The sequence below is a fragment of the Chlorocebus sabaeus genome, chromosome 4 (assembly GCF_047675955.1).
Source record: "Chlorocebus sabaeus isolate Y175 chromosome 4, mChlSab1.0.hap1, whole genome shotgun sequence".
Taxonomy (NCBI): Eukaryota; Metazoa; Chordata; class Mammalia; order Primates; family Cercopithecidae; genus Chlorocebus; species Chlorocebus sabaeus.
Window position 1 is genome coordinate 60,079,260 of NC_132907.1, and position 22,743 is coordinate 60,102,002.

Consider the following 22,743-nt stretch of genomic DNA (forward strand, 5'->3'; position numbering starts at 1 on the left):
AGGTTTTATCACCATCTTTTGTGGTCTAACCTATTCACTTATCTTGACTTAACTTGGAATCTAATTGGAAAAGTAAAACTCAAAGCAGTTTGTGGCTCATTATGGAAGGGGTTGATTTCAGAAGATCTAGGCCACCCTCCTTCTAGACCTACCCTAGTCATCTTCAAGGCAAGACAGAGAGGGCAGCATCTGGCCTTGCCTAGTTTCAGAGAAATCTCCCTCTCAGATGCCTTCCTCTTCAGTTCAAGTTCATCACCTCAAGTCTGAATTCCAGCAAAAGACTCTTAGCTAGTCTCTGTGAATCTGGGCTCTCCCAGGGCCCAAGGAGTGTACTTGTCTCTACCAAACCAAGTTGCAATGACCTCCCAACTGCCAAATCCATGGGTCTCTCCTCAGCCTTTACCTTATTTGACCTTCCTCTACCATCTGAACTGTTGAAACCACTGTTGCACTTCTTTTCAAAACCCTCTCTCCTCTCTTGGCTTCCATGACACGGCTCCTCCTGAGTCTTCTATTTTCTTTGCTGGCCCCCCTTTATCCTACCCATTCCTAAAGCTCTTGCTCTCCAGTCTTCAGTCCTCTATTCTCTTCCCCTCTCTTTCTACACACTACTCCTTTTTTTTTTTTTTTTTTTTTTGAGACAGAGTCTTGCTCTGTCACCCAGGCTGGAGTGCAGTGGCACGATCTCGGCTCACTGCCACCTCCACCTCCTGGTTCAAGCAATTCTCCTGCCTCAGCCTCCTGAGTAGCTAGGACTACAGGCATGCACCACTACACTTGGCTAATTTTTGTATTTTGCAGAGATGGGGTTTCACCATGTTGACCAAGCTGGTCTCAAACTCCTGACCTCAAGTGATCCACTCACCTCAGCCTCCCAAAGTACTGGGATTACACATATGAGCCACCACACCCAACCACTACACACTACTTCTGATCAAGCTCCTCCACTCCTATGGCCTCAGCTTGCTCCTCTCCCAAACTAACCTCTTTCCTGAGCTCTAGACTTGCTTTCAGTTGCCTACTGAACATTTCAACACAGATGTGATTCAGCCTGTCAGAAACCAAACTCAGTAGCTTCTTCCCCCTTCCTCCATGATGTGGTTTAGCGGTGTCCTTACCCAAATCTCATCATGAATTGTAGCTCCCATAATCCCCATGTGTCATGGGAGGGACCCAGTGGGAGGTAATTCAATCACAGGGGCAGGGCTTTCCCATGCTGTTCTTGTGATAGTGAATAAATCTCACCAGATCTGATAGTTTTATAAATGGCAGTTCCTCTGCATGACCTCTTGCCAGCTGCCATGTTAGATGTGCCTTTGCTCCTCCTTGGCCTTCCATCATGATTGTGAGGCCTCATAAGCCACGTGCAGCTATGAATCCGTAAACCTCTTTTTCTTTATAAATTACCCAGCCTTGGGTATGTTTTATTAGCAGCATGAAAACAGACTAATACACCCCACCACTTGGTCTTTCCCTTTCATTCTCGATTTCAGCTAATTGTCCAGGTCATGCCTGCTTCAACTTCAATTCTTCCTTGTCCTTCCCACTCCATACTGAATGGGGCATTAAGTGTCACCAATTCTGCATTTTAGGTTATCTTTTCTGCGTTCCAACTGCCATAGCCAATGCCCTCATCAACTCTCATCTGGGCAGGATAACGGCCTAACTGGTTTTCGCCTCTTCTTTCTCTACCAGTCCAACCCATACTGGAGTCTCTCATTTTATAACACAAGCTTGATTCTTACCACCTCACTTCAAACCTTTTAATAACTCTCCAAACTCCCTGATATCTGGGCTCAAATTACCTTTTCAGTCCCATTTCCAAGCATGAGCTATCTGTCCAAAGGTATCTTCTATCCTACCTTAATCCCCTGGATCTACATAGGAGCTACAATATTCTGTGTAAGGAGTTTTGTACAGAATGCCATCCTCTCACTTCCTATGCCTTAGATCAACATGTATAAAGGACCAACTTTGTACTCTCTACTTCTCCCCTCAAAATCTACTCAGGGGCCAGGTGCCATGACTCACACCTATAATCCCAGCACTTTGGGAGGCTGAGGTGGGAGGATCGCTTGAGGCCAGGAGTTTGAGATCGGCCTGGGCAACATAGAAAGACCTTATCTCTACAAAAATAAAAATATAAAAAATAAAAAAGTCTACTTGATAAAACTATTCTCATTCTTCAAAGACAGGACAAGTATCACTTTCTCTCTGCAGCCTTCCCTGACTTTCCTCAATGGCAAAACCACTGAACTGCCTCATTTGCACTCTCCAGAATTTTGTTCCTGCCTCAGAATGGTGCTTATCCTAAGACCCCTGTATGTTCCTAGAGCATAGGGACCAGCAATATTCATTTATGTATCCCCAGCACTGAGTGCAAGTGCCACCAGGCTTATAACAATAACTCCATAAATACTGAAGTAGTAAATCCCTAAATTTGACTCTTACCATGAAGACAGTAAGTTTCTGAGAAAATCAGTCCGATGGGAATAGAGAGATTCCAAGTAAGGAAGCATGGAACCCCACTAGGGGAAGATTCTTCCTGGTGACTCTCAAATCTCCTAGAGGTGGCTGCCTGCTCTGCCAGTACGTAAAGACATTCTCCTCTCCCTAGCCATGGCACCTTATTTCAGAACACAACACATGTGTTCTTAAAGCATAAAAGGGCCTCACTGTGCCCCCACTGTGACCCACAGCATCACTGTCCTAATGCTGTGATCTCAGCTACTCATGATCTTGCCACATCAATAAATGAATCTAAAGTTGCATTAAAAACAAATGGGTGTAAAAGCGCCTATAGAGCCCTAAGAAGGAGAATATATTCTGAGATCAATAACTGAGAAGTGAACTGAATTTTAATTTTTTCAGAAGCTTTGCTTTCTGATATCTAGCCTCATTATGGCCCAAGTATATGGCTTCCCTTTTCCTGTAGCCTTCAAATCACTTAGGCCCATAAAGCATTTAATTCATATTGCAAGTTAGGCCCCACTTCAGACTGAGGTCCCAGAGGTACTTGAACAATCCCTAGGCCAGCGGCTCACTTCTTAAGCAGTAATATGCCATCCATATTGTGTACAACGGACTGTTCTAGATCCAATGAGACCAGTTCCTGCCGAGAGAGCTTCTGTGTCAGAGGCAGAAGCATTTAAAGCATATATGAGCACAGTACAATGAGTTCCATGGTAGAAATGTATTCTGTCCACACAGGGGTACATGGCTGGGTAAGGAACAGAGAGTCTTGAGTGGCTATGTCCCTGGTTCCAGAAATGTGCTGTCGTCTCAGTGGATCACCCAATATTTATTCAGCCTCTACTACAAACTTTCTACTCTCATGGAACTTTCACTTGGGTTCAGTTTTAGCAAACAGATTCCTGTCTTACTCTCTTATACTAGAGTACCTTCCAGAAGTACCATTTCTCTAGGATGAGGGCCCTACCTTTCGCTAAGCCAAACCTTCCGGGAACTTGACTTCTACCTTTGAATTCAAGTCCCATTATTGGGTCTGCCTCCCTGATGCTGAGTGTACATCCCTGCCTGTCCTTCCCCTATTGTCCTCTGGCTGGAACCCCTGATACTGTCCTTTGCCCTCTGTGCCCCAGGGTCCTCATCCATAAGCTGAGGATAAGAATAGTACCTCCCTCCATGGAATATTGTGAGGATTAATGAGACTAGGTTGGCACATGCTAAATACTCAATAACTGTCATTATCATTATTATCTTCATTACTAAGATCCTTGCCACACTGTCTCCCTCATCCATGGACTTTCCTTCCTGATAATGTGTGAGCTAGGGAAAAGAAGGGGCCCTCCTAGTCATGTCTATCCTCACTGAGGTTGTGAGGGCTCAGTTTAGCCTTCAGAGGCTGGCCACCCAAACCCAGCTGGGGAAACCAAGTACCTCTCAGTGTCAAGTAGCCATAAGCTAGGTTGGTCAGAGCTTGTGCACATTTCCAGTGATGGTCCCCAAAAATAATCCGAGAAAGGATGGCACATCGAATCAGCTCCTTGTTTGCTTGAGTATTCTGTAGAGTACAGAAGTGATTATACTTTTTGGAAAGGAGGAGAAGTCTCTAGCCCATGGACTTATCACTGGAACACAGGACTGAATTCACTTGTCATCTTTTTTCTCTCCTCTTTCTTTCTCATCCTGTGTCTAATCCATCAGGTCTGGTTGGATCCACATTCCCCCTAAATCCTAAAACCAAGCTCTTCTTCTCATTTCTGCCATGAGTACCTAGTCCAGGCCACCCTCATCTTTTACTTGGCTGACTACAACAGCCCCTTCCAATTGCTTCCTCTCTGGCCCCCACAGTCTACTTTCTACGTAATAGCCAGAGTGACTTCTTTTAACCTTTTATCATGAAAAACTTTATTAATATACAAAACAGCATGAAGAATGAATATGTAGCATGATCAGTGATCTATTCCTGACCAATCTTGTTTCCTATCTAGACCTCTCATCCACCCATCCTCACCTTAAATTGAAGCAAATCAGACATTCCATTGTTGCCTCTATAAACATTTCGTAAGTACCTCTAAAAGATATGGACTTAGAAACATAACCACAAAATCAAACCGCTCAACTACATGGAAACTGAACAACCTGCTCCTGAATGACTACTGGGTACATAACGAAATGAAGGCAGAAATAAAGATGTTCTTTGAAACCAATGAGAACAAAGATACAACATACCAGAATCTCTGGGACACATTTAAAGCAGTGTGTAGAGGGAAATTTATAGCACTAAATGCCCACAAGAGAAAGCAGGAAAGATCTAAAATTGACACTCTAACATCGCAATTAAAAGAACTAGAGAAGCAAGAGCAAACACATTCGAAAGCTAGCAGAAGGCAAGAAATAACTAAGATCAGAGCAGAACTGAAGGAGATAGAGACACAAAAAACCCTCCAAAAAATCAATGAATCCAGGAGTTGGTTTTTTGAAAAGATCAACAAAATTGACAGACCACTAGCAAGACTAATAAAGAAGAAAAGAGAGAAGAATCAAATCGACGCAATTAAAAATGATAAAGGGGATATCACCACCGACCCCACAGAAATACAAACTACCATCAGAGAATACTATAAACACCTCTACGCAAATAAACTGGAAAATCTAGAAGAAATGGATAATTTCCTGGACACTTACACTCTTCCAAGACTAAACCAGGAAGAAGTTGAATCCCTGAATAGACCAATAGTAGGCTCTGAAATTGAAGCAATAATTAATAGCCTACCAACCAAAAAAAGTCCAGGACCAGATGGATTCACAGCTGAATTCTACCAGAGGTACAAGGAGGAGCTGGTACCATTCCTTCTGAAACTATTCCAATCAATAGAAAAAGAGGGAATCCTCCCTAACTCATTTTATGAGGCCAACATCATCCTGATACCAAAGCCTGGCAGAGACACAACAAAAAAAGAGAATTTTAGACCAATATCCCTGATGAACATCGATGCAAAAATCCTCAATAAAATACTGGCAAACCGGATTCAGCAGCACATCAAAAAGCTTATCCACCATGATCAAGTGGGCTTCATCCCTGGGATGCAAGGCTGGTTCAACATTCGCAAATCAATAAACATAATCCAGCATATAAACAGAACCAAAGACAAGAACCACATCATTATCTCAATAGATGCAGAAAAGGCTTTTGACAAAATTCAACAGCCCTTCATGCTAAAAACGCTCAATAAATTCGGTATTGATGGAACGTACCTCAAAATCATAAGAGCTATTTATGACAAACCCACAGCCAATATCATACTGAATGGGCAAAAACTGGAAAAATTCCCTTTGAAAACTGGCACAAGACAGGGATGCCCTCTCTCACCACTCCTATTCAACATAGTGTTGGAAGTTCTGGCTAGGGCAATCAGGCAAGAGAAAGAAATCAAGGGGATTCAGTTAGGAAAAGAAGAAGTCAAATTGTCCCTGTTTGCAGACGACATGATTGTATATTTAGAAAACCCCATTGTCTCAGCCCAAAATCTCCTTAAGCTGATCAGCAACTTCAGCAAAGTCTCAGGATACAAAATTAATGTGCAAAAATCACAAGCATTCTTATACACCAGTGACAGTCAAACAGAGAGCCAAATCAGGAATGAACTTCCATTCACAATTGCTTCAAAGAGAATAAAATACCTAGGAATCCAACTTACAAGGGATGTAAAGGACCTCTTCAAGGAGAACTACAAACCACTGCTCAGTGAAATCAAAGAGGACACAAACAAATGGAAGAACATACCATGCTCATGGATAGGAAGAATCAATATCGTGAAAATGGCCATACTGCCCAAGGTAATTTATAGATTCAATGCCATCCCCATCAAGCTACCAATGAGCTTCTTCACAGAATTGGAAAAAACTGCTTTAAAGTTCATATGGAACCAAAAAAGAGCCCGCATCTCCAAGACAATCCTAAGTCAAAAGAACAAAGCTGGAGGCATCACGCTACCTGACTTCAAACTATACTACAAGGCTACAGTAACCAAAACAGCATGGTACTGGTACCAAAACAGAGATATAGACCAATGGAACAGAACAGAGTCCTCAGAAATAATACCACACATCTACAGCCATCTGATCTTTGACAAACCTGAGAGAAACAAGAAATGGGGAAAGGATTCCCTATTTAATAAATGGTGCTGGGAAAACTGGCTAGCCATAAGTAGAAAGCTGAAACTGGATCCTTTCCTTACTCCTTATACGAAAATTAATTCAAGATGGATTAGAGACTTAAATGTTAGACCTAATACCATAAAAATCCTAGAGGAAAACCTAGGTAGTACCATTCAGGACATAGGCATGGGCAAAGACTTCATGTCTAAAACACCAAAAGCAACGGCAGCAAAAGCCAAAATTGACAAATGGGATCTCATCAAACTAAAGAGCTTCTGCACAGCAAAAGAAACTACCATCAGAGTGAGCAGGCAACCTACAGAATGGGAGAAAATTTTTGCAATCTACTCATCTGACAAAGGGCTAATATCCAGAACCTACAAAGAACTCAAACAAATTTACAAGAAAAAAACAAACAACCCCATCAAAAAGTGGGCAAAGGATATGAACAGACATTTCTCAAAAGAAGACATTCATACAGCCAACAGACACATGAAAAAATGCTCATCATCACTGGCCATCAGAGAAATGCAAATCAAAACCACAATGAGATACCATCTCACACCAGTTAGAATGGCGATCATTAAAAAGTCAGGAAACATCAGGTGCTGGAGAGGATGTGGAGAAATAGGAACACTTTTACACTGTTGGTGGGATTGTAAACTAGTTCAACCATTATGGAAAACAGTATGGCGATTCCTCAAGGATCTAGAACTAGATGTACCATATGACCCAGCCATCCCATTACTGGGTATATACCCAAAGGATTATAAATCATGCTGCTATAAAGACACATGAACACATATGTTTATTGTGGCACTATTCACAATAGCAAAGACTTGGAATCAACCCAAATGTCCATCAGTGACAGATTGGATTAAGAAAATGTGGCACATATACACCATGGAATACTATGCAGCCATAAAAAAGGATGAGTTTGTGTCCTTTGTAGGGACATGGATGCAGCTGGAAACCATCATTCTTAGCAAACTATCACAAGAACAGAAAACCAAACACCGCATGTTCTCACTCGTAGGTGGGAACTGAACAATGAGATCACTTGGACTCGGGAAGGGGAACATCACACACCAGGGCCTATCATGGGGAGGGGGGAGGGGGGAGGGATTGCATTGGGAGTTATACCTGATGTAAATGACGAGTTGATGGGTGCAGCACACCAACATGGCACAAGTATACATATGTAGCAAACCTGCACGTTGTGCACATGTACCCTACAACTTGAAGTTTAATAATAATAAATAAATTTAAAAAAAAAAAAAAAAGAAAGAAAAAGCAGAATACAAAATTAAAAAAAAAAAAAAAAAAAAAAAAAAGAAACATAACCACAAAATCATTATCTCATCAAAATATCAACAATAATTCCTTAAAATCAAATATCACAGAAATCTAATTTTTAAAATAGTTTGTCCACATTGTGAGATCAGTCTCTTTCCATCTGTAGGTTACCTTTCCATCTCTAATTCTTTTTCTTACAAATTATTTGAAAAAGCTGAGTCATTTGGTCTAGTATTTCCCACAGACATAAATTTTGATGACTGCATCCTCATGGCGTCTCATCATGTCCCTCCATTCTCTGTTCTGCCTTTATAATAGTAGTTGGGTTTAGAAGTTTGGTTAATTTCAGCTTTGAATTCTTTTTTTTACAAAATGACTTCATGGTTAGTGGTATGTTCTTCCAGCAGAATACACCTACTATCTGGTTGTTGTTGTTGTTGTTGTTTTCCTCTGATATTAGGAAAACTACATGGAAAATTAACAAAAGATTATAAAATGCAAATATATATTTCTATCATTCCTTCTTCATACATTAGCTGGAATAATTCTATAAAGAGAATTTCTCCTCCTCTACTCTTTGGTTACCCAATAGTACAGTTCATATTGGAAAGGCAGGACACATAGTTTATCCTTGCCCTTTCTTTACTAGCTTTCAGAAAAATGAATTTGTTCACTCACATCCTCTAATTGTGACCAAATAGCTTGTTATTATTATTAGAAACTTATGGATTTTTAAATATATTTTATGTGTTTATATCTTAAGATGTAAATTAGATCGTGACTTTCCTATTCAAAATCCTCCAACAGCTTCCTGCTTTTTCTTCTTAACAGAATTCAAAGTCCTTACCATGGCTTCCAAGGTTCTGCACCATCTGACCCAATCCCAATCACCTCTGGACTTCATTTTCTACCACTCTCTCCTCCTACTCCATCTGCTAGAACTATACTGACCAGAGGTTCCTGAACATCACCAACTAACTTCCAATGCAGGGCTGTGCACGTGCCGCTCCCTCTGCTCGGGACACTCTTCCATGTCATTCACTTTCTCATCCCATTTTCACTTTTCTTATCAACAGGCCTGTTTTGGCCACCTTATCTAAAATAGATGCCACTTCATCACTCAATATCCCATTACCTATTTTACTTTTTCTTCATAGCACTTATTTCTATCTAATATTGTATTAGCTATTATTTTTGTTTGTCTATTATCTCCCCGAATAGAAGATAAGTCCCTTGAGGACAGAAGTTTATTCCTCATGTTCACTGTTAGCTGCTCAGTACACACAGGTGTAACACGTTCCGTATTTGCTGAATGAATCATTTATTAGCAAGGTTAAAGATGGGTTGGGGGAAATAATCCTCTACCCCTATAGAAGTGACAGGTACAGCTCTCTAAGAAATCACCGAACTGCATCTTCACGTCATATATTTCAGTGACTTTACAAACACAGCCAATATGGCTGGACCAGTCGATATGGTCAGGCATTTTTTTCCTGGTAAAGTGAAAATAGCACTTCAAGGGACCAAAAAGCTAAAGTGTCAGCCCTGGTTCTAATGTTTGTTTACTGATTGTGTTGCTTTGGGGCAAGTCACTTTGATCTCAGCTTCCTTTTCTGAGATTTGGAAACCTGTATCATCTACCTCATGGAATTACTGTAAGGAAAAAAAAATAGTGTCAAAATGATTCAGTGTTGTTACGTGTGATCTAAATGTAACCCGTTTGAAGAATAATGTACAGGTAACTAAAGTAACCCATTTAAAGAGTAATGTTAGATAAGATACAGCAGTACCATACGTGATTCCAAGGAATACACTCCTTCCTGATTCCTGTCTCCTACCCAACTTCATGTTTTACCTGAACCCTGCTCAAATATACAGAAGCAAGCAATGGTAGAAGGAAACTTCCCCTGATGCTTCCAAAACATCCATTTAGTCAGCATTTTTTAGAGTTCACCATGGGCTGACCACAGCAAATACTAAGTTCTCTTTCGAGGAAGAAGCATCATGCCATGAAAAAATCACTAGAATGGAGGACCAAAGCTTTGGCTCTGGACATTGTATATTCATCCTCGAACTCCTTGACTCGGAGAAACTGGGACAACCAATATGGGCTCCAGATGTCATCCCAGCACTACTGCTGCTGATGTGGCATCCCCTGCCCTTCAGGGCTAGGAGTACTGGGTTGGGTTTGATTAAAAAAAAAACAAAACAAAAACAAAAAAACAGCTTTATTGAGCTACAATTGAAATGCAAATAACTGCACCTGTTCACTGTATACAATTTGATGAGTTTGGGATTTGAGTTAGATTTCTCTTCTAAGATCTAAATCTTTGTCATTATCCAATCTGGCCAAGGAGTTTTCAAGCCTTGAAAACCCCCACTTACACTCCATGGCAGATGGTACTTGTCCGTTTTTAGAAATGATCCTTCTAGCCTCAATTTGTGAATCACTAATGGGTCCAGGCCAGGTTGATTGTCCTTTGCAAGGTCCTCGGGTCATTTACAGAGATAAATTTACAAATATCCATCTAGAGAGATACTTCAGAGGCAAATGATAGAAAAAGAAACCTATCTAGATTACTCTTTTCCCCTTGGCTAGGAGGATCCAGGAAGTCAAGGTACAAACTCTTCTGTTGATAAATCATGTTCTGGAAGCAGGTGGGTGCCTGTGTTCTAATAATGAGAGTCGATGTCGTGCTGTCTCAGTTTCCTGGATTTTGATTACTCATGCTTACACACCTGCTCTGAGATCTTTGACTCAAGTCTTGGACTTGCTCTTAGAAATGCATACTTGGAATCTTTGACCTCCACTTCGACCTCCTGTTTCTGGACCTTTAGTTTATTTATGATTCCACTGTAACCAAGGGCATCTTACCCATATCCTTTCCAGGCTAGAGCTTAGACCTGCCTGACTGCCTGTTCTCAACCTCCTGCCTTACTATCCCAGCCTTTTTGTTACCTAAGAGACAGCATCCTGAAACCTTCCAGGATGGATATATATACACACATACACACACACACACACACGTACGTATATACATACATATGTACGTATTTGTGTATATATGTATATATGCATATATATATGTGTGTGTATATATACATATATACCCTTTTTTTCTCTTTGAGACAGAGTCTCGCTGTTGTTGGCCTGGGCTGGAGTTCAATGGCATGATCTCAGCTCACTGCAACTTCTGCCTCCTGGGTTCCAGCAATTCCAGCTGCCTGAGCCTCCCAAGTAGCTGGGATTATAGGCATGCCCTACCATGCCCGGCTAATTTTTGTATTTTTAGTAGAGACGGGGTTTCACCATGTTGGCCAGGCTGGTCTTGAACTCCGGATCTCAGGTGATCCGCCTGCCTTGGCCTCCCAAAGTGCTGGGATTACAGGTGTGAGCCACCAGGCCTGGCTATTTTTTTTTTTTTTTTAAATTTTAAGTTAAAAGTAACAGCAATCAAAATAACCAAATGAAAATTTTTAGGTTTTTCAAATTTTTATTTTATTTTTTTAGGGACAAGGTCTCATTCTGTCACCCAGGCTGGAGTGCAGTGGCACAATCATGTGCTCACTGTGGCCTCAATGTCCTGGGTACAAGCTATCTTCCTGTCTCAGCTTCCCAAGTAGCAGGCTCCCTCCACCATGCCTGGCTGATTTTTAATTTTTTTATAGAGACAGGGTCTCACTATGTTACTGACGCTGGCCTCAAGAGATCCTCCCGCCTCAGTTTCCCACAGTGTGTGGATTACAGGCATAAGCCACTGCACCTGGCCTAATTTTTAGTTTAAAGGTAGGAGCAGAAATGCCCCAAGGAGGAACAGACAATGAACCATGCAAATCTAACTCAAATCCCAGCACTACTGGAACCAGAAGGTGGGTTGGCTACCTAAGTATGCTCTGCTTTGTTTTCTCTTACTTACAAAGAAAGATGACACCTTCCTCTATTTCATATGCTTCAATCTGCATCTAAGGCATAGCTTCTGTAATCATGAACATATTTTTAAATGGAAGCAAAATTTTTGTGAGTTTTTTGTTTTACCATTTTTTCTTTAATCAGCTGAGCTACTTTCTTCTGGGATTGGGCTAATTTCTCTTTGGGATGAGACATACAGTCTACGGCCTTCTCCTCTTCTTTAGCTTTAGTTTCCTCTTCACTCTCTCCACATCCACCGGTGTCATACAACTTATCTGTTTGCTGGTGAGCTGGGATCTCAGTTTGCTGTGACCTGTAGGTATGAGAGAAGGGATTCAGGATTTAACCACCTTTGCCATCTCAAACAAGGTAAAATTGAAGGCATAGCTCTCCCAGCTGGGGGATAGGGACATGCTTTCTAACATAAACTTGAAGGAATAAAGCTAGGCAGTAAACTAACATCACCCTCAAAGCTTAGCATTAAGAGAGCAATGTGGTGGTTCAAATGAAGCCTAGTTATAGAGGTGCAGCTCTACTGCTTACTAATCACATGACCCTAACCAAGTTATTAATTTAGTTCTCTGTAAAATGAGAATATGAATGCCTACTTGATGAGGTTATGGGATTAAATGAGATAATACTCATAAATCAGTTAGCACAGTGTGTGGCCTTTACTAAGTGTTCCTTTCATGTTAGCTGTTAGTATATCATTAGCTCCAGGACAGGGCTTCTTCTACAAATGAGGGTGTTGAACTGGAAGATCCCCAGGAACATCTGTGTTCTAAAATTCTGATCCAAACAAGGAAAGAAAATGGATATAATGAAATAAGGGAAAGGAAACCAACATTTTGAGGCTAGACTTTGCATGTCTTCTTTCTCATATCTTAAAGGCTTCAACATGTGATGGCCAAGAAAAAAGGACATGGGTCCCACCAGAGACAGCGAGGGAACCCTATACTACATCAAGTGCAGGGCCAGAGGAGAAATGTCCTTAGTTGTGTTAAAAATAACTACATCCTAACATTGCCAGAAAAATCAGTAAAGTGCTACAGAAGAAACCGAATTTTGAGATCTTAGGAGCAACAATAGAAATTTTAAGTATAAATAAGTCTCCCAAAGGACTCATCTTTGTACTCACAATAACTCAAAAGTTCAGCCACTGAGTAGTTTTGAAAATAAAATTTACCTTTCTTTTCCAGTGATTGCTTAAATTGTGAATGTTCAATGTGTAAATAAAAGAAAAATTCAGAAAAGCACAAAAAGCTTAAAGAGTGAATGTTCAATGTTTAAATAAATGAACATTCAGAAAAGCACAAAAAGAAAGTAACTGCCAAGTGTAATCTTTTACACCAGGTTTGAAAAATGACATGCTAATATCCTTCTAGAGTCCTATTCTAATTAACTTATCAAGAGGCACGTGGGCAAACCAGGTTGTGTAGATAGGAAAGCAACATTTCTTCAGGCCCAAGCGCAGGCAGGCTTGCCTTCTGCCCACAGCTGAGCATGCTTTCAGTAGACAAGCTAACTTGATGGGACAGCCAAGGAAGGTTGGCGATGAGACCTGATCAGAAGACAGGTGATAAACTTCCTTTTCTCTGCCTGGTGAATTCCATACTCCACCTTCAAGATGCAACTCAGACGTCATCACTCCTGGAAGTCTTTCACTGGAGTAGCAATAAAGGCAGCCTCCAAAAGGCTTTCAAAAATTTCCCCCAAACTGCTAGTACACTGTGGGTTTTTTTAATTGTTGTTTGATTTTTTTTTTTTATTGTTGTTTCTTTGGCTTGTTTCTGAGCATTCTTTGCCGCCTGGCAAAGTAAACTCCACCAGGGCAGGGGCTGAGCCTCATTTGTTTCTGAAAACCTGATATCTGGCTCACAGTAAAAACAAATAATGGCCTGTTAAATGATGAAAAAATGAATGAGAAAAGAATGTGCAGTTTTTAGAATGTTTGAAAACTATTGAGGAGAGAGAAAATCTGTGGCAAGAGATCGTAAGTCAGCTGACTCTGGGCATGCTGCCTATAAGCTAGCCCTGCTCTGCACGGAGCAGTTAAAAAATAAAAAAGAGATCATACCTCAATAGAAAATTTTGCTTAAGCTGCATATTTCACAGACCTAGAGCAGAAGTTAAATCTATTGGAGTCACCAAACAGATTGCTAATTATGGGTATTAAAAATTATAAGCCCAAAGTATTTTAAGTTAAGCCTTGAATAACATTAAGGTAAGACCGAAGGTAGCAAACTTCAACCTTAGGGACTTCAAAGGAATGATAAATATTGAGGTCTTGACAAATGATTTGAGAATGTAAATCCCTGAATTAGCTTTGAACATCGTGTTATAAAAGGTGAGAAAGATGGCTGGAGAATCCTGACCAGTCAGACATCTCAAAGGATGGTCAGAATAAAAAGAAGAGGAGGTTGAATGGAAGGTCTGCCTTGCCAGGCTTATAACTTATTCCATATGTTACCATCATAAATAGGAATTCTGATTAGTAATGTTCAATATAAATTATCTGATTATTTCCCAGATATTTTACTGTGAACATTTTTATGAACTTTAATTTTTATAGTCACATAACCCTTAACATCAAGATATTTTATGAATTTAAACTTATGCTATCCAGATGGGGCACAGTGGCTCACACCTGTAATCCCAGCACTTTGGAAGGTCGAGGTGCGTGGATCACTTGCGGTCAGGAGTTCGAGACCAGCCTGGCCAACATGGTGGAACCCTGTGTCTCCTAAAAAATTCCACAATGAGCCCGTAATCCCAGCTACTTAGGAGGCTGAGGCACGAGAATAGCTTGAACCTAGGGGGCGAACGGTGCAGTGAGTCAAGATCATGCCACTGCACTCCAGCCTGGGTGACAAAGCAAGACTCTGTGCAGGGAGCCAAAGGCCCGTGGGACGTGATCAACTCAGCATTCCACTGGAGACGATACGATCAAACAGCAAACTGTTTATCATGAATGCAGGATGTGAGCAAACTCACCAGTGCTCCTGCTGACAGAAGGTTTGCTGGAGGCAATCACTCCCTGGCGCTGAGGTTATCTACTGTGACATCTAGAGCCTGTTGTTCGAGGAATGCAGTCTGGCAAGCCTACTCTGGACTGAGCAGCTGACCCCTCTTCCACCCCCCTTCTCACCATCTCTTTTGCCTAATAAATATGGAGGGCTGTGTACAGCTCAGGGCCGTTGTCCACTAGAGGCAAGGTGCCCCCTGATCTCTTCTTCCAAATATACTCTTTTGTCTCTTGTCTTTTATTCCTGCGTTCACCCCTCCTTTGTTCAGTCCACCAGGGATCATGGCAGGTTACATAGGGACCCCCAAACAGCGACGGAATCTCGTGCTCCACAACTCTGTCTCAAAAAAAAAAAAAAACAACAAAATGCTATCCTATATGGTAACTACTAGCCATATGTGGCCATCAAGCACATGAAATATTGCTAGTCTGAATTGAGATATGCTGTAAATGTAAAATATGTGCTGTATTTTAAGGAGTATAAAAAGATAAACTATTTCATTGATAATTTTTGCATATTTTATATATATTGAAATAAAGAAAATATAGTATTGAAATTAAATTCATGTGTTTCATTTCACCTTTTAATATGGGTAGCAGAAAATTTTAAATTACGTATGTGGCTTGAGTTATATTTCTATTTGATGGCACTGGTATAGAGCGATGGTTCCCAACTAAGGATGACTTTGCCCCGAAGGGAAATCTGGCAGCGTCTGGAGACAGTTTTGCTTGTCACAACTAGAGCTAGTGCTACCTGCATCTAGTGGATAGTGGCCAGGGATGTGGCTAAAAATCCTATAATATATAAGACAACCCTCCACAACAAACAGTTATCCAACCCCAATGTCAATAGTGCAGAGATTGAGAAACCCTGGTATAGAGAATGGTTAAAGAATGGACTCTAGCTGGGCACAGTGGCTCATGCCTATAATCCCAGCACTTTGAGAGGCTGAGGCAGGAGGATCACTTGAGCCCAGGAGTTCAAGACCAGCCTAGGCAACATAATGAGAACCCATCTCTACAAAAATGTAAAAATTAGCCAGTTATGGTGGTGTGTGCCTGTAGTCCCAGCTACTCGGGAGGCTGAGGTGGGAGGATCTCTTTAGCCCACGAGGCCAAGGCTGCAGTGAGCTGTGATTGCACCACTGCACTCCAGCCTGGGTGACAGAGCAAGACTGTCTCTAAAAGCAAAACAAAACAAAACAAGAATGGATTCTAGAGTCAGAATGCCCAGTTTAAATACCACTTACTAGCTGTGCAACTTTGGGCAAACTCCCTAACATCTCTTTGATCCATACTCATCTATAAAATGTACCAATAACAGTACCTCCTCCACAGGGTTTGGGGGGATTAAATCAGCTAAGATGTTTAAGGTACTTAGAACAGAGCCTGGTACAAGTATGTGCTCAATAAGCATTAGACAATATGAAAGTTTTATTTACTGTTTCATAAAACTTAATTTTCTCATTAACTTTGTTATAGCCAACTCTCTACAACTTTGCCAATCTTGTTATAACTAATCTATTTTTATTTTAAAAACTTCTAAAATTTCCTTAAGTCAGGAAAAAGCAATCTTCTATCATGCATAGGTTGTAAATACAAACAGATAATATAGCAGAATCATTATTAAAGCACATCACAGAAAGACAACCTTTTTTTTTTTTTTTTTTGAGACAGTGTCTCTGTTGCCCAGACTGGAGTGTAGTGGCGCAGTCTCAGCTCCCCGCAACCTCTGCCTCCAGGTTCAAGCTATTCTCCTGCCTCAGCCTCCTGAGTAGCTGGGATTACAGTCGCGCGCCACTACTGCACAGCTAATTTCTGTATTTTCAGTAGAGACGGGGTTTTACCATGTTGGCCAGGCTGGCCCTGAACCCTTCTCTTTTATATAATGTTCATGCAAATCTCCTCACCCAGGTTTGCCTTAAGCAGGAGGTCCCAGTGTTTCAGCCCAATGAGTACCTGTGATGTCAAAATTCTGTGATACTTACACACGGAAGCAGAAATCCCAGTCGATGTCATTGCTAACAGTTGGGATACGGATGGGGCTGGCTTGCATCTTCTTCCTACCAAGAATCAGGTAAGGTCAGCTTTGGGAGAAAAGGCTGGGTGTCTGTTCTATTTTCCCCCTCTGGGATGCTATTAACATTAAACTAAAACTGCTCAAATATATAACCCATCCTAAATCCACAGACTACGCATACTCAGATATGGAGACCGCTGGAAGACAGGCGGTCCTTAATTTGCCAAATTAAATGTCAGTTAAATTTATTTCCCCTAATTTCAACTCCACCCTACTTCTCCAAAATCCCTGGCCTTTACGTCTCAAAGCAAGCACATTTACAGCTCCTGGGTCATCAAAACTATGGTCACCTACTCAACTCAGATATTGTTTTTGCAGGTCTGACGGCATGATGGATTTAAGCAAAGCAACCAGTTCTCAGTGGTAAACGAAGCACAGTGTGTTGGTTAATTCTGCTTTTCTTCGCTGGGGTCATTTCAATAATTAATAGCAGATTCTAGTAAAGGGGTCACAAAGCGGGTACAGAGGCTCACGCCTGTAATCCCAGCACTGTGGGAGGCGGAGGCAGGTGGATCACCTGAGTTCAGGAGTTTCAGACCAGCCTGGCCAACATGGTGAAACCCCGTCTCTACTAAAAATACAAAATTTAGCCCGCTGTGGTGGTGCATGCCTGTAGTTCCAGCTACCCAGGAGGCTGAGTTTGTAAGTATCACAGAATTTTGACATCACAGCCGGGAGGCTGAGGCAGGAGAATCGCTTGAACCCGGGAGGGGGAGATCGCAGCAAGCCGAGATCCGAGACCCCGCCACTGCACTCCAGCCTGGGCGACAGAGCGAGACTCCATCTCAAAATAAAATAAAACAATAAAATGAAATTCATGTGTCTGTTTTAGTTGTTGCTGTTGGATGATGGGGGAAACCTCGGAAGCACATGACGAAAAATGTGATTTCTAAATACAGTATTTGTGAAACTCAACTCTCAAGGAAGGCTATGCCAGGCGCTTAAACCAAATCCAAATCGAACGCAGTTATTTACTGAACGTTAACATCCACCAAGTAGCCTCTCATTTCACGCTCCAGAAATCACTCATTCCCGCCGACCCCTGAGTGGCTTTCTGACCCAGGCTCCAGAGCATCCACTAATCGAAAATCAGAAAGGGAGACTCACTAATTTCTCTTTTTAACCTCCACTTTAAACACTATGCCCACAGCAAGGCGTTCTGATCTCTCAAACTTCCGGACTCTGTTCCTATGATGTTCCGCATGGCCCTGAACACTAAACTCTGGTAACCCGCTCAGGTACGAATCGCTCCTCTTTTCCTGCTGTGGTTCCGCGGTCACTCCGTTAAGCCCTGACGCCACAGGTCTGGCTCTGCTTAGCAGTGACCCTGCTACGGAGGCTCTAAGAGAACGCGCGAGTGCGCACGGCACACCTTGCCCAACGCGGGGAATCCACGCCCCGGAACTAGCCTCCCCGCTCCCTCAGCCCGACTGCGCGGCTTCTTCCCGCTGCGTCGGCCTCCTGATCCTGGCCGACCTCGGTCCGGGCGCCAAAGCGGTGCCTCGCAGAAGTTACACAGCCTGCGAGGTCCCCTTTATCTTCCGCAACCCAGGTTCCGGCCAAGGAGACAATACCGTTGCCATGGGAACGGAACGCTACAGGCCTGCTGGGAGCGCCTGTAGCCATAGCGACGCGGGGCGCTTCCCGTTCGGAGAGTCCCTGTTGGCTAGAGCCTACAGCAGCTCTTAACAGCACCCTCCGCTTTCCCGTCCCCGCAGGCTAGACGCTCACGGCCTCCGGCTGGCCCCAAAACTGGCCTCTGCATATTGTATCTCACGAGACCTTGCCACTCGGAGGTGAAGGCATAGGAAGAGAAGATACATTCCGTCCAAAGATGGAAGGGAGCACTGGGCCCCACGACCCTACCTATTTAAAGCTGCGACGTGTGCGGGCTGGATTCGGCGACGATCCCTTGCTACGGAGCACCGCCACAGCTCCTCGGGAGTTTTGTTTTCGTGGACCCCAGAGGAAAGGCTTAGATATGGCTGTTGACTGTGCTGGCATCGTCTGTTTTACCCAGTCAGATTGGAGCTAGGCCTGGTTAGGAAAGCGGATTGCAGGAAGTGAGTAGGCTAAGAAATCAACTACTTTAAGATCTGCTAATGGTTAGCCGTTCAGCGAGGGAGTCGGGCACATTTAGCACTTAGCCCTAAATAATGCAGCCATATCTTACCCCTTCGTTGGCCTGGAATACACAGTGTGTGGAATACACAGTGTGTGTAATGCACAGAAGGAGCAGAGGCAGTTGTGGCCATACCCAAACAGCGCCAGCTCTTAACAACGCTATGTTGAAGGATGTTATTATGAAACCTATCACAGACTAGGCCTATGGCAAGTCAAGTTGGAGTGAATGTGTCCCAGTTGTTTTCAGAAAAGAGCAGACTAGGTAGAGAGACAAGGAGAACATTGAGAATGTGACAGATGGTATTTACGTTTGGTGTTTGTTATTTCCAGCTCGAGGATGGAAGTTTAATTGCCATTGATCCAAGACTGCCAAGAAAGCCTTTCTGGGGTTAGGTTGGAGGAGTTATTTAAATGAGTTTGCTTGAATATCTCTTAAGTAAAGCCTGTACGGTCTGTTAACTCAGGATTTAAATCAGTACCTTCGAGCTCCATAGTCACAATTTTGGAAAGATTCCCCCACTTCCTTGTTTTTCCTAAGAAAACTCTCAGCATGGAACAATGATGACAGCAATGAACTTGATTTCAGAATGTCAAGGTTCTGGTTCTGACAAGTGTGTGGGTCCCAGTTTTCTTGCCTATACAGTGAAAGTACTTGTACCACTTAGTTTCTGAAGCTCCTTCTGGTTCCAGGTTTCTGTAAGGGGTAAACGATTTTTGTGACTCCATGAACAGTATTTAACATGTATGGCAGTAAAAAGGAAGACTCTGTTTCCTGTTCTCCAACATTTATTTCTCTCACCATTTGTTACGTTGGTCATCAAATTGAAAGGTTTTAGTGTTCTTTCACTGTAGGAAGTGGCTATGGGATTGTTTCTAAGTATATTAACGGTAATGTCTCTCTTCTAAACCTTTGCTTTTGCTGATAATTGTGAAGGGAAGTGGAACCAGAACAGACGCTGAATTCCCATTCCTGAAGCTAACGCTCTGATTCGGCCTCCATTTCATTCGCTTTGACCAGAAGCACGTTGCCTGCATCTGTAAAAATTATAAATCAAAAGAACTTTGACGACTTTTTTTTTTTTTTTTTTTTTTTTTTGAGACAAAGTCTCACTCTGTGGCCCAGGTTGGAGTGCAGTGGTGTGATCTTGGCTCACTGCAACCTCCACCTCCCTCCCGCATTCAAGCAATTCTCTTGCCTCAGCCTCCCAAGTAGCTGGAATCACAGGCCAGTACCTGTGCCACTACTGTCTGGCTAGTTTTTGTATTTTTAGTAGAGACAGGGTTTCACTATGTTGGCCAGGCTGGTCTCGAACTCCTGACCTCAGGTGATCTGCCCGCCTCAGCCTCCCGAAGTGCTGAGATTACAGGTGTGAGCCACCGTCCAGCCAGAACTTTGAAGACGCTTGAAGTTCTGTGGTATTTTCTTTCCTTGCCACGCTAACCCTGTCCCCCAAATGTAAGCTTTAGTTGTAGTATATACACTTTTAGGTTTGTTCACTAACTCTGGAATGGAATCCCACTAATCGAAGTGGATAGTGCTTTTCCACTGTGTGTATTCACATTCTCTCCCCTGATCTGGAGGTAGAGGTGGCAAGTATTGCTATTGCAGAAATTGCATAGAGGAAGCAGTCTGGAGGGTTTTCTAGGCTCTTACAACCCCAAATCAAATATGATTATCTCCAAACTATTCTATCTCCAGGAACTGTGAAATTTAAGGCAAGGAAATCCAAATAAACTTTCTCTTGGAACACATTGTTATGGCCTCTCAAGAGAGGGTTAGATGCCTTGCTTCTGAACTCCCGCAGTATCCTGTCCACAAGCTCATCGTGATTCTCACATTGTACTGGCATTTCTGTTTATTTGCAAGTTTCTCCAGTCTCCATACATCTATCCTTCCACCCAGACAAAAATATTTGTGGAATACCTACTATGTGCCTGATATTGTTATAAGCAGTAGGAAAGCAAAAGTGAACAACTAAGAATGATTTTGCTTTCCAGGAATTTCTGTTCTACTAGATGAAGAAAAACACAGCTGCTAGTAAACAATAGTGTCTCTGCAAGTTACAAAAAGGCATAAGGCTTAGGAAGTATGCAGCAACATCGTATGAATTTGGGAAAAGCCTCTTCTTCCAGCCAGACTCAGACCGCTGCTAAGGAGTACAGCTTTGGGAATAGAGAGTGGGCTGGAATTCAGGACTCACTCACTTCCTTAGCTAGATGAGTCGCCTTAAGAAAAAGTGGCCCAGGTGTGGTGGCTCATGCCTGTAATCCCAGCACTTTGGGAGGCCGAGACAGGTGGATCACGAGGTCAGGAGTTCAAGACCAGCCTGGCCAACGTGGTGAAACCTGGTCTCTACTAAAAGTAAAAAATTACCTGGGTGTGGTGGCAGGTACCTGTAATCCCAGCTACTCGGGAGGCTGAGGCAGGAGAATCGCTTGAACCTGGGAGGCAGAGGTTGCAGTGAACCGAGATTGCTCCATTGCACTCCAGCCTGGGTGACAAGAGCAAGACTCCATCTCAAAAAAAAAAAAAAAAAAAAGGAAAAAGAAAACATGATAAACAGTTACGGAGAAAAATAAAACCAAGTGAGTGATCTAGAAGGTGATGTGGCCATGGCGGGAGGGGTGTGCTATCTTACATAGTGTGGTTAAACAGGACCTCTCTGACAAGATGACATTGAGAAGAGACCTCAAATCGTGCAACAAATTGGGCAAATATCTAGAACGTTCTAAGATGTTAACAGCAAGTGCAAAAGCCCTGAGGTAGGAGCAAGTTTAATGGGGTCAAAGAACAGCAAAGGGCAGTAGGAATGAGAAGGAAGGAGACAAAAGACTGTTCCAGTAAAGTAGTGGGGCACTGGGTCATGGAGGGCCTTTTAGGCAATCCATCCGTCTAAATATTCATCTACTCACTTAGTGAATACGGAATATCTGCTAGGTAGCAGGCTCTGTTTGGCCAGCTATGAGCTCCTTGTGAGCAGGAGCTGTTATCATTGAGCCTTTAGCATTCAGCACAAAAACATTTAATAAACTACAAATGACCTTTAGGAACTCCATTAGTAGAGATTCTGGCCTACCTGTGTGCATCAGTTTCCTATTGTTGCTATAATAAGTCACCACAAACTCAGTGGCTTAACAAACCACAACTTTATTATTGTATAATTCTGGGGGTTGAAAGTCTGAAATGGGTGTCACTGGGCTAAAGACAAGATGTCTGCAAGGGTGGCTCCTTCTGGGAGCTCAAGGAGAAAATTTTTTCTTAACCTTTTCCAGCCTCTAGAGCTTGCCTGCATTCCTCGATTTGTTCTCTTCATCTTCAAAGCCAGCAGCAATGCAGCATCTTCAAATCTCTGACCCTTCTTTCCATTTTAAAAGACACTTCTTGTTATACTGGGCCCACCTGGATAATCTTATTTAAAGGTCAGCAGATTAGCAGCCTTCATTCTATCAGCAACCTTAATTCCTCCTTGTCATGTAACTTATTCACAGGTTAGATTCACAGCTAACGAATTCACAGGTTCTGAGGATTAGGACATGGACGTCTTTGGGAGGACTTATTCTGCTTACTAGAGTGTGTAACTTAAATGCATGGCTTTAAAAACATATGGAGGTGACACATAAGGAGCCCGCTTCTCCTGGCCGTTAGCAGCTTATATCATTGGACTGTGTCCTGCTCCTTTCTGT

General features: G+C 42.4%; 1 protein-coding gene across 3 annotated transcripts in view; it reads right to left on the reverse strand.

Moving 5' to 3' along the window:
- TTC23L (tetratricopeptide repeat domain 23 like) overlaps window positions 1–21,584 on the reverse strand; it is a 65,423-nt gene extending 43,839 nt beyond the window's left edge. Inside the window, exons 1-4 of one of the 3 annotated variants that reach the window (XM_073014811.1) lie at window positions 18,412–21,584; window positions 16,844–16,918; window positions 11,957–12,143; window positions 3,901–4,024 (exon numbers count right to left, since the gene is read on the reverse strand). In XM_073014811.1, the coding sequence (XP_072870912.1) occupies window positions 3,901–4,024; window positions 11,957–12,143; window positions 16,844–16,911 (379 nt within the window). In that variant the 5' untranslated portion in view covers window positions 16,912–16,918; window positions 18,412–21,584. Of the gene's footprint in view, window positions 1–3,900; window positions 4,025–11,956; window positions 12,144–16,843; window positions 16,919–18,042; window positions 18,281–18,307 lie in introns of those variants that run through there. The other 2 variants (XM_073014810.1, XM_073014809.1) reach the window with 2 other exon arrangements.
- Between the last annotated feature and the right edge of the window lie 1,159 nt (window positions 21,585–22,743).